At 41.3% G+C, this 17,392-nt stretch overlaps 1 protein-coding gene across 3 annotated transcripts in view; it reads right to left on the reverse strand.

Moving 5' to 3' along the window:
• cdk8 (cyclin dependent kinase 8) overlaps positions 1 to 17,392 on the reverse strand; it is an 84,851-nt gene that overhangs the window by 32,517 nt on the left and 34,942 nt on the right. For 2 of the 3 annotated variants that reach the window (XM_078403058.1, XM_078403057.1), the window contains exon 4: positions 15,302 to 15,442. The exons of the other annotated variant lie outside the window; for it this stretch is intronic. In XM_078403058.1, the coding sequence (XP_078259184.1) occupies positions 15,302 to 15,442 (141 nt within the window). The remainder of the gene's footprint in view (positions 1 to 15,301; positions 15,443 to 17,392) is intronic. 3 annotated transcript variants of the gene reach the window in all.

Genomic DNA, 17,392 nt, shown 5'->3' on the forward strand with positions numbered 1-17,392 from the left:
TGAAGCTTTTTGTCTACAGGGCATAGTGACAGCACCAGAGACCTGAGTCGATCATGACTGTGGGTGCTGTCTGTACAGAGCTTGCATGTTCCCCCTGTGACCGCATTGGGCTTTCTCCGGCTGCACCGGTTTCCTCCCACAATCCAAAGATGTGCAAGCTTGGTTAATTGGCATTGGTAAAATTGTAAATCGTCCCTAGTGTGTAGGATAACACTAATGTGGTGATCGCTGGTCGGCTGCGGATACAGTACGCTGAAGGGCCTGTTTCCGCACTGTATCTCTAAAGTCGACACCCCACTGGTAAGTTGAAGAAACATCTGATTAAAATCATTTTCCAGTACTAGATGCCCTTCCATTGTCACCAGTTTTACCGAATTGCAGTTATTATTATGACAGCACTAGTGAAGATAATATCCTGGTAATAACAAATCTACACATGACGTTTATTTCCACCTTTATTACAACACATATATTTTAGTGCGTTTTAAAAAAAAATTGGCAACATTTTTAATAGTGACTTCATGGTTTCCTCTACAAGATTAGATGATCACTATGCTGGACACCTTCAATTAGTTCTGAGCTTTTGTCAATTGAAGAATATATTACGTAATTTAGATTTAATTTAAAAAAAAATATTTGATTTATTATTCATTCTTATTTTGTTCTAAATGTCTTTGAATATCATGGATACTTAAAGACATTGATAAATGTTGACTGCTTGACAAACAGTGGGGGAAAAAAGACACAAAGGGTTGGGTCCCAACCCGAAATGCCACCCATCCATTCCCTCCAGAGATGCTGCCTGACCCGTTGAGTTAGTCCACCTGTTTTTCTTGTAAATCAGCATCTACAGTTACTTGTGTCTCCAACAATACTGAGAATGTGGCTTTGCCATCTTGAAAAGTTTTGAGAATTGTTTCACGATTCGCAATGTTTAAAAAACATTTAGACAGGTTCTTGGATAGAATATTTAGAGAGATATGGGTCAAACTCAGGCAGGTGGGACGAGTGAAGATGGGACGAGTGTAGATGGGACATATTGGTCAGTGTGAGCAAGATGGGCCGAAGGGCCTATTTTCATTCTGTATGACACCATGACTGAGGCTTGATGAGATGTTAAAACATGCAGGGAATGGAGGGATAGGGAATATATGCAGGCAGATAAGAGTTGGTCTTGGCATCATGTTTAACACAGACATCTTGGGCTGAATGGTCTATTCATGTGCTGTACTGTACTGTGTGCTGTATGTGTATTCTAATGGACCATGAGTCTGCTTAATAAATTTTAATAATTAAATATTGGCAAACAAATAGTATTTCAGCTGAAGACAGACATAAATGCTTGAGTAACAGCAGGTCAGGCAACATCTCTGGAGAAAATGAATAGGTGACATTTTGGGTTGGAACCCTTTAGATTGAAAGAAGTTGTTTGGCGGGGGTGGGGGGGTAGAAGAATAAACTGGAGGCAAGAAAAAAATCAGGGCCGGCAACAGATGACCTCAGGCAGGGTGGAGCCAATGTTGGCTGGGGAAGGTGTGACAACAACTTACTGGCCATATTTATTTGAATTATGCATCACCACTGCATGCAACATACTTCAGTGCCATATTAAACACTCCTAGGTTATTTGCCTCGTTTTTAAAATCTTTTAACTTGTGCTTTCTCAGGCGCATCAAAATGAAAATCAATCTCAAGCTGTCCTTTTACAAACCGTTCATTCATTTGTACTTTTTCATATCCCTCTCCCCTGGCTCTCAGCCTGAAGGGTGTCGACACGAAATGTTACCTATTCCTTTCGTCCAGGGTTGCTGCCTGACCCGCTGAGTTACTACAGCATTTTGTGTCTATCTTCAGTGTAAACTAACATCTGCAGTTCCTTCCTACACATTTTGCCCACAGGTTTCAAATCCTTTTTCTCATTCAAATTACTTCAAATTAAGTAATTTGAATTTCTCTCCCCAATACCGCACATTTGAGACTGAGGAAAGAATTATTGATGTGTGATAAAATGCAGATACTGCAAAATCAAATCAAAAACCTGAATCTCAGCTTTCTCAGAATAAGCCAGTTTCACTTCATGTAATCCAAATCCATTTTCATTGTGGATCCGAGTCTTTCATCAATGTGAAGCACTATCCTCATATTAAAATGTATAAAATGTATTCATATTAAACCAATATATTTTGATCAATATTTATTAAGAAATTGTTTTGTCGAGTACTTGGTAATTATATCAATAAAAAATACTACTTGGTGCTTTCAGTATTCAAACTAATAACTAATCTTATTGCAGTTGCTTTTGTAAAAATATCACGTATTAATGGAATTAAAACCTTCAAACATATATCGACAAACAAATTCACAAGTGAGGTAAGACAGCTGGTTTTAGAGCTATTCCCTTTCCAACGGAGATAGATTTATAACAATATTCTTAAAACTGCGAAAACGATAAAGTGCTGGAGTAACTCAGCATGCCAGGCAGCATCTCTGGAGAACATGGAGACAGACCTTCTCTAGGGATCATGTTCTCCAGAAATGCTACCTGACTCATCGAGTTACTGCTGATCCGCATTTCCGATCCATTACAGGAAGGATGTGGAAACAGTGGAAAGTGTATACAAGAGGTTTACCAGAATGTTGCCTGTATTAGAGGGTATTAGCTAGAAGGGTTGGACAAATTGGATTGTTTTCTCTGGAATATCGGAAATTGAGGGAAGACCTGATATAAAATTCATAAAATGATGGCAGGCATAGACAGTCAGATCAGATCAAAATGAAATCTGGACTTGAAGGGTTAAAACAAAAAGGAGATATAATAGAAGTTGCATTGCCTGTACTTTAGAGAATTACGGGTGACTTGATGGAAGGCTTCAACATAAAAATGGGAACTTGACTTGATTAGATGGAGAGAGTGTAATTATTTCTGGTTCGTCGGGGATTGAAGAACCAACATATTTATCTAAACCTTAGTCGGGCCTCTTAGGAAATGCTGGGGGAACTCAGCAGGCCAGGCAGCATCTGTGGAGGGAATGGGGAGACGATGTTTCAGGTTGGCACCCTTCATCAGACTGAAGGGTCTCATTCCCGAAACATTGTCAGTCCATTCCCTCCATAGATGCTACCTGACCCACTGAGTTCCTCCAACACTTCTTTTTTTTTCCTTTAAGATTCCAGCACCTGCAGTTTCTTGACATGCTGTCAGGTGGAAAGTTGGTAAACTTGAATTCAAATGACAAAGTTTGTAACCCAAGCCCAAACAGCATCCAATGCTTCTTTAATTGTTAATGTTAATCAGGGATTGATAGCATATTATCAAAGGCATTGAAGAATTTGGACCTACAGTGGATAAAATGAACTAGGTCAAATCAGCCATGACTTACTGAGTGGCAAAACATAATGGAGAATCTAAATAAAAATTGGAATGAGTCGAACGTATTAGTTAAATCAGGAAAATAATGCAATACAAGTTTTACTAGATAAGTTCCTGAGTCAAGTAATTGACTGAAGTTTTAAACATTAGCATTAACTTTTATGGGTACGGAAAATAAATAAAACATGGCACAAAGATTATCAAATGTTACATACAACTTCTCAAACTGAATTCTAAATAGTGACCCAATAGTGACCCAGAGTCGGAACAGTTTCATGGAACTAGAGCCAACCGTGCCAGGTACCGAAACCAAACAACAGATGGCACCAGGACATCAGCTGCCTTATACTACCTGGAAAGCTCTAAACTGCCTCCACACTGGAGTGGGAAGCTGCGGACCCAACCTGAAGAAGTGGGGCTTCTCAGACTCTGACAAATGCAACTGTGGAGAGGTAAAGACAATGGCCCACCTACTGACTTGAGCAGAGAGGCATGCACTGCGGAGGCACAGATGGGGCACTGGCTGTGGCAAAGCGATGGCAGAACGTCATCTGACACACGAGCGGAAAAAAAAACTGCAGCAAACGATAAGACATTGAAGAGTGGCAAAATGCATATGTCACAAGCAATCTGTACATAATCAATTATTTAGGTGATAGGTATAACATGGGCACACCGTATTACATCTTAAGACAGAAAAGAGAAGATAGAATTTATCACTGCACACATATGGATGTTCTTTCATATGTCCAAGAGCCAGAACTCGGAAGTACTGGACTCAGGTTAGTTATGTGGTATTTTCAATTAATCCTCATAGTCAGCATGCAATGGTGAGTGCATAGTTTACTTTTCACACTTACATTGAACATATATACACTCTTTTAGAAAATAACTATTGCTCGAAGATGGAAGTGCATCCAAAAAATAAATAATTTACGCAGAATGCAGAATATCGAATTTTCTCTTGATGCTGAAAATATTCCGAGTAAATCATCTTATTGATGACCTTATGGTGTTCAGAATAAATACTTGTGTTCAATGCCATTGTATGGAGTAATATGCTGAATAACTCTCAACATAAATCAATTACTTCCAAAACTGAATAGTTTCGCCTTTAGTATTAGTTTAGTTTAGAGATACAGCCGGGAAACAGGCCATTCGGCCCACTGAGTCCACGCCAACCAGCGATCACCCATTTATACCAGTTCCATCCCTCACACTATAGATTATTTCTAGAAGCCAATTAATCTGCAGGCCAGCACGTCTTTGGAATGTGAGTGGAAACCAGAGCACCTGGAGAAAACACACGTGGTCACAGGAAGAACGTACAAACTCTGTACAGACAGCACGCAGTCAGGATCGAACCCGGATCGCTAACGCTGTAAGGCAGCAACTCTACCACTGCACCACTGTGCTGCCTTAATGTGCCACTACTGTTTACCTTCATAAAGAGCTATCACACTTGGGCGGCAACTTTTGTTTTAAAGAAATGTTCTCTTAATAGAAGAGATTCATTTTCTAAAATGTATTTTCTCTTCAAGGCACCATCATATTGTATCACAAACAGTGAAACAGCACAAGAGGCAGCCATGTAACATCAAGTACCAATACCTGCTGAAAAATAATTATTTGCATTAATCCAACTTTACAGTTCCAAGTCTCTTGCCTTATAAATTAAGACATAACTCACATTCACCCCGGCGCTACTTAAATGAGTGAGTGCCGTAATCTCAAAGACACTTTTAGGAGATTCACTGTCACTTTCTAAAGGGCAATAAATCCTGGCTCCGCTAGGAAGTATGATATTCTGTAAATTAATTTAAAAAGAATGGATTTCTGCCACTTTCAGGCAGCAAGCTCCTTGCAATCTCAGAGTAATAAAAAATTGAAATAGTCCTTCTGCCTTTTACTCATTAAGGGAGATTGGCCCTTTCTGTTCATCACATTTAAATCACTAATTAATTTGTAGATATTGACCTCAGTTCTGTCCACTATCGTTAAATGTCTCCAATATAATCCTCACAAATATTCTGCGAACAACCTCATGTATAGTGGCATGGCGGTTAATTACCCCTCGTGTACAGAACATAGAACTATCAACAACAAGAGAGCTGTCCTCAACTATTATCGACCACATTGGAGACCTTCAGACTATCTTTAATCGGACTTTACTTTGCACTGAACTTTATTCCCTTTATCATGTATTGGTACCTGTGGCTGTCTCTATTGTTATCATATATTGTCTTTCTGCTGACTGGTTAGCATGCAACAAAAGCTTTTGACTGTAGCTCAGTACACACAACAATAAACTAAACTAGTGTGCGGGTGATTGGTGGTTGGCTTGGAATTGGTGGGTCGAAGGGCTTGATCCCACTCTGTATCTCTAAATTAAACTTGAGTAATGTTTCATGCTATACTCTCACCAGTTTGACTCATGTTTTACTCTGCTCCAGCATGGCCTTCCTGTGATCACGTTCTGTGCCATGGCCAATAAAGATAACCATTCCATTTGCCTTCTTAACCACTTTAATTAAAGTTTCTATATTCCTCAACAGTTCTCAGTATCCTAACATTTATTGCTCCCTAACTTGAGAGACCATGAGGAATTAAGGAAGCTACATATTAGTCAGGAAAATAGCATTAGGGAATTAAGAACCAGGGGACAACGGTTAAAGGTGAAGAAGGCAAGATTTAATAGGAACCTGAGGGGTCATTTTTTTTTTACACAGAGTGATGGGTAAATGGAACGAGTTGATGGAGGTAGTTGAGGCAGTTACCATCGCAACGTTTAAGAAACATTCAGACAGATACATGGACAGGATAGGTTTAGAGGGATATAAGCCAAACACAGGCAGGTGGGACTAGTGAAGATGGGCCGATGGGCCTATTTCTGCGATGTATGACTCTATGATTCTAAGTTGGTGCGTTTGAATTCTGGTCAATCCTAGGGTTTATCCAAGAGTTTAGGAAGAGGTCATGTTAGAAATAGTGGAGGATCTGATTGTCACCTTTCAAAGCTCTATAGCCTGTGGAATTGTTCCCATGGATGGAAGGAAGCAGAGATGTGGTTGAGAACGTGGAGAAAGCTGTAATGAAATTTTAAAGGGATACTAATCAGTAAATGAGAACATGGTAGATGGAATACAATGTGGATAAATGGTGGAGTTATAAACTTTGGTGAACAGAATGAAAAGGGAGAGTACTTGTCAAATATGAAGCGATAGAGTAGTGGTGATGTTCAAAGGGACAGATGTCATGTACACAAGTTGTTGATGGGCAACATGCACATGCATTAAGTTGTTTATCAGATAAAAAGCATGTTTCCTTTAATACCAGATTTAAATTCCCAGATAGGAAATTTCTCTGTCCATAGATGACATGAAATTAGTTTACATCTGCTGCTCTGGCAGCCATTTCTGTTAAGCTGCTCCACCCAAACCATTAACAAACTCAAAAATTAATTGAAATAGATTTATTTTGTAAACCATGGTAATCAATTGTTATTAAAAACACATTTTTTAAAACCATGCTGCAGGCACAGTGGTGCAGCTGGTAGAGTCGCTGCTTCTTTGTGCCAGAGACCCGGTCTGATCATGACCTCAGGTGCTGTCTGTGTGAAGTTTGCACATTCACCCTGTGACTGCGTAGGTTTCTTCCGGGTGCTCCAGTATCCTTCCACATTGCAAGTTTGTAAGTTAATCAGCCTCTGTAAATTGCCCTCTAGTGTGTAGGGAGTGGATGCGAAAGTGGGATAGTAAAATAGCACCTAGTTTGTTTAGGCTTGACGTTTGTGGCAGATCTGTTGCGTACTTTCTTCAAGGCATCTACATGCTTTCTAAAGTGAATGTTCCACTCCTTCAAAGGTGAGTGATTAGATTATCAATATTGTTGAATGTGTTTTGTTGACTCTCTTTTGCCTGTTTAGCTTTGGAGTTAAAGGATAAAATGAAAATGCTGGATAATGCCAGAAAACTTGCAAATCAAAGATCTAGTTTAGCATATAAATATTCCGTTTTGACACTTCCAAAGTTATCTTCTCTGGTGGTACTTCATTTGGTATGAGCAGGGAAAGCAAGAGTCTTGCTTAAGCTGTGTTTAAAAGATGACGCCAGTGATAATTAAGTACTTCTTATGTTTACATGTTCAAATTCTGAAATATAGTTTGAATAAACCAAGAAGTTAACACCCATGGATATCAGCTTTCATTCAGTGTTATGAGATAACATCTTCAGTAAACCAATATCCTGTAAAAATTGTGGTAGTCAAAACAGGATGGTGGATATTTGAAATGCATATAAAACTATTGTATTCTTGAAAATAGGGCTTAATTACTTTACAACGTTTTTCGTTCTGACCATTTATGAAACAATAGATATTCATCAATTGAATCAAAGATAAACATTCAAGAATGTTTGCTTAGTCAAATAACAACCAGCACTTCCCGTGGATAAACCACATATTTCTCAGTGAAAGGCTTCTTAACTGGCATGGGAGTGAATCTTTTTAAATTGACGTTTCCTTTTAAAGTGAAAGTATCTGATAGAATAGAACTATTATAAAACAAAGACGGTTTAGGGATTTTTGATGCTAGATAAACAAATAATAATAACCATGAGAGTGGAGGATAAAGTAAAAGTAAAACTTTTTAAAAAGTAAAATGTGAAAGTAAAACTATTTCAGTTATACACTGTAGATTTCAGAACATCATTTCAAAAGCATCTAACAACTTAATTTCAAAGACAATATAATTAGCCCAAATAAATAAGCAGCTAACAAATGTTTTGCATCTCAACATTTTTAAATTTCTTTTAAAGATAACATTTAAATCAATAACAGATTCTTCCAGGAATATCATTTGCACGCATGTATCTGCTGACATCCCACTAAAGTAGTTGTGGCCAAAAAGGAAGAAAAGTAAGAAAGACACGGAAGGACAAAGCTAGTTGGTCATAATTAGATTATTCTAACTTCAGTTTAGTTTTTTTATTCTCACATGTACCGAGGCAATGAAAAGCTATTGTTGCATTCTAACCAGTCAGGGAAAAGACAATACATGATTACAATCGAGCCGTTCACAGAGTACAGATAACTGCAAACCCGTATGTGGATATGGACATCATTTCTTGGAATTAAAATCAAACAACATGGGACAGTACAGCACAGGTATCGGCTCTTTGGCCAACAATGTCCACACTAATCACCATGCAAAGTTAAACTATCTTCCTCTGCCTACACATGATTCATGTCCCTCCATTCCATCTGCTCATTCAAAGGTTTCTTAAATGTCACTATCGTGTATACCTCCACCACCACCACCACCACCCCTGGCAGTGCCCTCCAGCACCCGCCACCCTCTGTGTAAAACAAAGAACTTACTCCACACATCCCCTTTAATCTTTGCCCCTCTCAACTTAAAGCTTTGACATTTCCATCTTGGGAAAAAGGTTCTGACTCTCTCTACATTGCCTATTTATGCCTCTTATATTTTATACACTTCTATTGGGTTTCCCCTCTACTTCCTCCTGGTTAATTTGGTCTGAAGAAGGGTCTCGACCTGAAACATCACCCGTTTCCTTTTCTCCAGAGATGACCCGCTGAGTTACTCCAGCGTTCTGTGTCTATCTTCGGTTTAAACCAGCATCTGCAGTTCCTTCTTATACATAATTTGTGATCTATTGTCACACATGAAGAACAGTCACCTCATTTAGGCACTGGAGGACCATAGGCATTGGAGAACTACATTACATTGAAATTAAACACAAGAGTCACAAAGTGCTGGAGTAACTCAACGGGTCAGGCAGCATTTCTAGACAACATGGACAGGTGATGTTTCGGGTCTGAAGGGTCCTCACCCGAAACCTCACCTATCCATATTCTCCAGAGATGCTGCTTGACCCGCTGAGTTATTACAGCACTTTGTGTCTTTTTTTGGTAAACCAGCTTCTACAGTTCCTTGTTTCTAAAATAAGTGCTTTTCAAAGAGCAAATATATAAACAAACGTTAATACTTCCAACATGTTACTGTACTGGTTTAGAAAATGTGCTGAAATAAGGAAAATGAGACAATGAGGTAGTTTTGTTAATTTTTAAAAAAAATTGTGATATTGTGAATGGATGTGTTTGCTGATAAGAATGTTTTTATTCCTGCAGCAACAGCAGCAGTACATCACCCACAGTTGGTAATGTCCAAGTAACCGATACCAGGCTTAAAATTCTCTCAGTGAATTGGACTGATGATGCATTAAACTGATCCAAAATAAATTCAGGAAAATTCTCAACTTGACTGCTTGTAAAATGTCACCCTTCTAGAAGGGATGTTATCCAAATTAGGGACAAGTAATAAATTCAACCAAATATCACACATATCAAGGTAACGGTAACAAAACAGATCTAATTGATGCAAAAGGGAAGAAAGGGAACAATTATAAATTATACCATTATGTAAAAATGCTAATTCAAATGGTTGAAGGTTTATTCAACATATTTTTGGCAGTTGGCTATAATACACATATTTTTGTGCAATTTATATATTTGCATTGGTCTGATAATTCAGATTTTTAATCTCACTCCACTCGGACACAAGAGCAACCTTCAAAGAATCAAAGCTTGACAAAGTTTGATACCTTATTGTGTAATCCAAGATTGCTAATTAGTGTCAGATTTGAACGCGCTTTGTTTTAAACATTCACAACAAAAAAAGAAAATTGTAGGTCATGCAAATGCTGCAAAACAAACGTAGCAAAACACTTGATAACGGCGGCAAAGTAAAAGGCTATTCAGTCCAAACAATCAACGTGGAGATTAATTTTCTCCCCTTGCTTCTCATTTCCATTTGCTCCAATAATAGATGAATAAGCAGTACTTTAACATTCCCCAAATTTCAATACATTTGCAGAATCCCTGGACATGGCTATTATTATACAAAAATATTCCTCAATCAAATGTCCAGAAATGGAATAAGAAAAATCATCCTTTGGCACCCACCAAAAATCTATTTTAAATCTAGGACTCAAAGCATTAAAGTTAATACCACCCTCCATCTGTAATAGTTAGGTTAATGTTTCCTGCTGCATATTAACTAACGATGGACCTGAGCAAATTTCAGTTAAGTAAGGTTGAATGTTACATCAATAATTTGTGACAAGTTATGCTGAAACAAATTCATAAAACTTCTCTTGAAATTAATAATGGATGAGTCAGACCTGTTACCTTCACTAGTATAGTTTATTTTATGGTCACAATATAACAGACTGTTGGACACGGTTTGGAATATCAACTTCTTTAGATTTACCAATAAGCAGGTCAGTGCAATTCATTCTGTAAGTCAAGTCAAGTCAAGTTTATTTGTCACATACACATACACGATGTGCAGTGAAATGAAAGTGTCAATGCCTGCAGATTGTGCACAAAAAAGAATTACAGTTACAGCATATAAATAAAGTTAATAAAGTTAATATAGAGAAGACAAAATTTAGTCCCTGGAGTTATAAAAGTTGACAGTCCTGATGGCCTGTGGGAAGAAACTCCGTCTCATCCTCTCCGTTTTCACAGCGTGACAGCGGAGGCGCTTGCCTGACCGTAGCATCTGGAACAGTCCGTTGCTGGGGTGGCAGGGGTCCCTCATAATCTTGCTTGCTCTGGATCTGCACCTCCTGATGTATAGATCCTGCAGGGGGACGAGTGTAGTTCCCATGGTGCGTTCTGCCGAACGCACTACGGGCCATCCTGTCCTGGGCAGAGCTGTTCCCAAACCAGACTGTAATGTTGCTGGACAGGATGCTCTCTAGAAGTAATGAAGGATCCTCAGAGACACTCTGAATTTCCTCAGCTGTCTAAGGTGGTAAAGGCGCTGCCTTGCCTTACCCACCAGTGCGGCAATGTGCATTGCCCATGTCAGATCCTCTGTGATGTGGACTCCCAAGTATTTAAAACTGCTCACCCTATCCACAGTAGACCCATTTATCTCCAGTGGCGTGTACGTCCTTGGATGTTTAGCCCTTCTAAAGTCCACAATCAGCTCCTTAGTTTTAGTGACATTCAAGAGGAGGCTATTGTCCTGACACCAGAGTGCCAGATCAGCCACCTCCTCCCGGTAGGCCTTCTCATCGTTGTCGGAGATCCGGCCCACCACCACAGTGTCATCAGCAAACTTGATGATGGAGTTTGAACTGAACCTGGCCCCACAGTCATGTGTGTACAGGGAGTACAGTAGGGGGCTAAGGACGCAACCCTGGGGGGATCCTAAGTTCAGGGTGAGGGAGCTAGATGTGTGTTCCCCCATCCTGACCACTTGGGGCCTGGCGGTGAGAAAGCCCAGAACCCAGGCACACAGAGGGGTGCTAAGCCCCAGTTCCAGCAGCTTCTCAACCAGTCTGCTGGGGACTATTGTGTTGAAAGCTGAACTAAAGTCAATGAACAGCATCCTCACATAGCCCCCCTGGCTGTCCAGATGAGATAGAGCGGTGTGCAGAACCTGGGAGACCGCATCATCCGTGGACCTGTTCGGACGGTATGCGAACTGTAGTGGGTCCATGTTGCGAGGAAGGAGGGCACAGATGTGCTTCTTGATTAGTCTCTCGAAGCATTTCATGACAACCGAGGTGAGGGCCACTGGTCGGTAGTCATTTAAACAAGCTGGAGAGGCATTCTTTGGCACCGGTACAATGATGGATCTTTTGAAGCATGCAGGGACCACGGACTTTGCCAAGGAGAGGTTGAATATTGTGGTGAGCACTGGAGCAAGCTGACTAGCACGACTTTAGTACTCGCCCATATATACCATCTGGGCCTCCAGCTTTCTTCGTGTTCACACGTGTCAGAGCCCACCTCACGTCATGCTCGGACACCGAGAATGTGTGCACATCCCCGGCGGTGGATCCCCCTCCAGCCTCGCTAGCCAGCGCCCCGTCGGTGTTGTTTTTAGACGGCGAGCTGGGGGTGTTACCCGTCTCAAACCGTGCATAAAAAGAGTTCAGGTCATCAGCTAAGGAGGAGCCGGCACTTCCGGTTGAGGGGGGTGCTGGACCGGTAGCTAGTTATAGTCCGTAGCCCCTGCCAAAGGCGTCTGGTGTCCTGCTGTTCCATCTGTGACTCCATCCTGTCCCGGTACCTCCTTTTTGCATCCTTCACCGCCCTTCGCAGTCAGTAGGACTCTACCTTGTAGTCGCCCATGTTGCCGGATGCCAGGCCAGAGTTGTAAGCAGCGGTGCGAGCATTCAAAGCAACGCGAATAGACCTGTCCACCCAGGGTTTTTGGTTAGGAAATATACTGACCATTACCGTGGGGACGATGTTATCGGCTATTGTGGCAATGAAGTCCGTAACCGCTTCCGCAAACTCACTGACGTATCTGGAACTTGCTTGGAACATATTCCAGTCGACTTCGCTCAGTGCATCTTGCAGCATGGCCTCTGAATGGTCAGACCACCGCTTTACGTCCCTCGTCACTGTCGTTTCCGGTACTATCCGTTGTTTATACTCCGGCAGCAGGAAAATGGCAGCGTGGTCTGATTTTCCAAAAGAACGGAGAGAAACGGCCTTGTAGCCTTTCCTGAACGGCGTGTAGCAGTGGTCCAAAGTTCTATCCCCCCTGGTGACACACGTGATGTGTTGGTAGAAGTTGGGCATGACCTTTTTGAGATTTCCCCTATTGAAATCTCCAGCCACCAGCACAGCCGCATCAGGGTTCTTGTTTTGGTGTCGACACAACACATCGTGTAGGGTCGACAGTGCCACGTCGGTGTCCACATGCGGTGGAATATAGACGGCTGTGATGATCACCGAGCTGAACTCCCGGGGAAGGTAGAATGGTCGGCATTGGATAGTCAGATGCTCCAGGTCCGGCGAGCAGGAACGAGAAAGCATCTTAATATTTCCAGGATTGCACCAGTTATTGTTGGTCAAGAAGCAGACTCCTCCGCCCTTGGATTTCCCGGATTCTTCCGTTCTGTCCGCCCGGAAAACAGTGAAGGACTCGGTTGGGCAGATCACCTGGTCCGCACCAGCGGGGTCAGCGATGTCTCGGTCAGGCAAAGGATGTTGCAGTTCCTTATGTCCCTCTGGAATCTGATCCTTGGCCTGAGGTCATCCAGCTTGTTCTCCAGGGACTGGACGTTGGCCAGAAGGATGCTGGGCAGAGGTGGAGGTAAGGCTTGGGCTCTCAGCCTGATCCGAATCTCCCCCTTGCTTCCCTCGATGTTTTTTTTCGACTTTGCCACGGAGCCGCACTCCCACTGCTGCTGCCGCGGTGCGCTCCTTTGATGATCTCTATCGGCCACGTTGAATCGGTGAGTACAGTGTTTAATAGTCCTCCGGTTGCGCTAGAGTTTAATTTTACGAGCGTTTCCCGGTCTTACTGGTTGCTTTGCAATATTTGGAACGGAATTTTCCTTCAATTAGTAAGAAAGATCTATTGAAAATTCATCACCCTTTCAATCATACATACATAGTATGAAAAGTTGTATTTTCGAAAAACTGATTCGATTCAACAGAAACAATGTACATTGACCGAGCAAATCATGTGGCAAAGCAAACTCAAAAACCCAACAATCAATTCAGCCACTCTGAACCAATTTGAAGTGCAAGTTCGCTTTAAAAGGAAAAAAATGGAACATTCATATACCTTTCATGCTCTGAGGATGTACCTAACAGCACTACAGCCAATGAAGTACTTTTGAAGTGTAGTCACTCTAACGATGCAGTAGCCTCAGACAGTGATTTGATGATAAAATTACAATGTGCCTATTCCCATACTGACCTCTGTCGAGGGACTCCTTCACTGTCAGAGTGAGGCCAAATGCAAATTGGAGGAACAGCACTTCATATTTTGCTTGGTCAGTTGACAACCCAGCAGTATGAATATTGATTTCTCTAACTTCAAATAACCCTTGCTTTCCCTCTCACTGTCCCTCCCCTACCCTAGATCCCTGACTAGTTTCACTGTCCTCCTGAGTAATTTTGCTGTTTGTATGCTTCATTTTCATCTTCCCCTCAGCCAACAATGAACCATTCTACATTTTCTTGATCATTGGCTGCTTTGATCTGTCGTTTCATACCTTACCCTTCCATATCTCTAGTTTCCCTCTCCCGATTCTCAGTCTGAAGAAGGGTCTCAACCCAAAACGTCACCCATTCCTTTTCTTCAGAGATGCTGCCTATCCCACTGAATTACTCCAGCATTTTGTGTCTATCTTCCATTGTGTTTTTAAACATTGTTTGAAGATTAAATATGGCCGTAGCCTAGCTACTCATTTCAAAATGTTTAAATTTGACATTTTCCATCTTCTTGATGGCAGTGAAAACCTCACATAAATCTCTCCTCTGTAAGATAGCACTCTCAGCTGTTTAGCAATTCCTCTCGAGCATTGAAGTGCTGGGCTTTATGCTTGCTCTTTGAAATAAAGGAAGCCATATGTGAACATTTCGCAGCTCCCTTCAATTTATCATTAAGCTGTTTGAGGTAGGATTAGTATTCAGACATCAGAAATCTAAATATACAAAGCATTAAAAATAAATAAAAGCAACAATTGAAAAAATTAGCAGAAGATATTTTCCCTCAATCATCTTTCTTTTCTAATTAAAATAAATTTCACATCGAGGCATTTACTGCCTTTTTCAGAGGTGATAGCACAAAGTATAATGAGTGAAGCAAATAAGCTAGTTATAAGGAGGCTGGGAGGAAAAGAGAAATAATATTTCTGTGGTGTTTTTAAAATCACAGCTCAAAACATAGGATAAAGAAATGTCGGCAAGGCACAAAAAAATCCAATGAATGTTATTCAGCATTTACTCCAACTAAAACCCTTGATTGCATCATTGCAGTTAAGATGGTTGATCTGTAACTAAAGCAACTAGCAATGAAATTAGCTTTTAGCTTTCAATAACTATTCAAGCACTGTTATTCCTTTCAAATATCCCCAGTAAATCACTCACCAGATCTCTGTGTAACACCCAGTTAGCATGCAGGTAGTGAATGCCATCTAGAATCTGATATAATAGGGACTTCACCATCCCTCGAGGTAATTGAACTGGTTTCTTGTTTGCTTTAGAAGCTCTGTGAAATTTGATTATGTGCTGAAAGAAGAAACGAATAAACGGAGAGTCAGAGACTGGGACCACATTATTCGTGAATCTGCATTCCAGAGAGTAAATTCTTGGCTGTAAACTGGCACATTTAAAACTCCCTTGCCTTTTCATTCTCAGCTCTGATTAAAACACTTTTGATGCGCAGCAAGCCCCCCCCCCCCCCCATTCCTCACAATCAATCTATATACATCATAAAGGATTCCCATCTGAGTCAACCACAGTTGAAGAACTAGCCATACCCCTTATTGTTTCCAACACCTGGAATATAATGTACATACAGCTGAAAGAATGCACCATTATAAAAAGACCTTTGTGTTTCTTTTGCTGCTGAACGTTTTTTAGGCACAATGTATGAATTTGGGGATTTAAAAAAAATATATTTTGATACATTTCTGTGATCACATTGTGATGAGTAATTGTTTGGGAGAATCGTGTAATAAAACACTTTCAGATGCAGGAAATGAATTTAGACAATAAAACTTAAAAATGGTTCATACTACACTGATGGGCAAAAATAATTGGTCAAGTTTGATACCACTAATAATAATAATAATAATACATTTTATTTATATAGCGCTTTTCATATACTCAAAGACGCTTTACAGAGATTTTGAGAACATAGGGAAATTAATAAATAGATAAATAAGTAAATAAATAAATGAACAGAGAAAGGAGACAGTAGGTGAGGTGACCTTCAGTGGTTGAAGGCAGTACTGAACTGGTGAGACTTCAGCGATGTTTTGAATGTGGTGAGTGTGGGGGAGTCTCTAACGGTTTGGGGTAGTGAGTTCCATAGGGTGGGAGCAGCGATGGAGAAAGCCCTGTCCCCCCAGGATCTGAGTTTAGTCCGGATGTGGGGGGATAGGAGATTGGCAGCGGCAGAGCGGAGGGTGCAGGTGGGAGTGTGCTTGTGGAGGAGGTCGGTCAGGTAGGATGGGGCCAGGTTATGGAGGGCTTTGTAGGTTATGAGGAGGATTTTGTACTGGATTCTCTGGGGGATGGGGAGCCAGTGGAGTTTATAAAGGACGGGGGTGATATGGTCACGGATCGAGGTGTGTGTGAGTAGACGGGCAGCGGAGTTTTGAATGTATTGAAGTTTATTGATGATTTTTGAGGGTGCGCCATAGAGGAGGCTGTTGCAGTAGTCCAGACGGGAGGTGATGAAGGCGTGGATGAGGGTTTCTGCAGCTGTGGAGGAGAGGGATGGATGGAGACGGGCAATGTTTTTGAGGTGGAAGAAGGCTGTCTTTGTGATGTGTTTGATGTGTTTGTCGAAGGAGAGGGTTTGATCAAGGATGATTCCAAGATTCCGGATGTGAGGTGAGGTGGATACTGGGAGACCATCAATGTTGAGGATGAAGTTTTGGGTGGATTTGGTGAGCATTCTTGGACCAATGATGATGATTTCAGATTTGTTGCAATTGAGTTTGAGGAAGTTTGATTGAAGCCAAGATTTTATTTCAGTAATGCAGTTTGTCAGTGTAGAGTGTGTGGTGGAGGAGATTGACTTGGTGGAGATGAGGAGCTGGATATCATCGGCGAAGCAGTGGAAGTTGAGACCATGACGGCGGATTAATTGACCAAGGGGGAACAGGTAGAGGATGAAGAGGAGGGGGCCAAGGACTGAGCCTTGGGGGACACCTTGGGGGAGGGGAGCGGTGGGGGATTTACAGTTGTTAATGGAGATGAACTGGTGTCTGTCAGAGAGGTAAGATTTAAACCAGGATAGGGCTGTGCCGGTGATGTTAAGGGAGGTTTCAAGTCGGGTGAGGAGAATGGAGTGATTTATGGTGTCAAAGGCGGCGCTGAGGTCAAGTAGGATGAGGATGTTGAGGTTGCCAGCGTCGGAGGAGAGGAGAATGTCGTTTGTGATTTTGAGGAGCGCAGTTTCAGTACAGTGGTTTGAGCGGAATCCAGATTGGAAAGTTTCATACAGGT

This window comes from Rhinoraja longicauda, chromosome 7, assembly GCF_053455715.1.
Source record: "Rhinoraja longicauda isolate Sanriku21f chromosome 7, sRhiLon1.1, whole genome shotgun sequence".
Classification (NCBI taxonomy): Eukaryota; Metazoa; Chordata; class Chondrichthyes; order Rajiformes; family Arhynchobatidae; genus Rhinoraja; species Rhinoraja longicauda.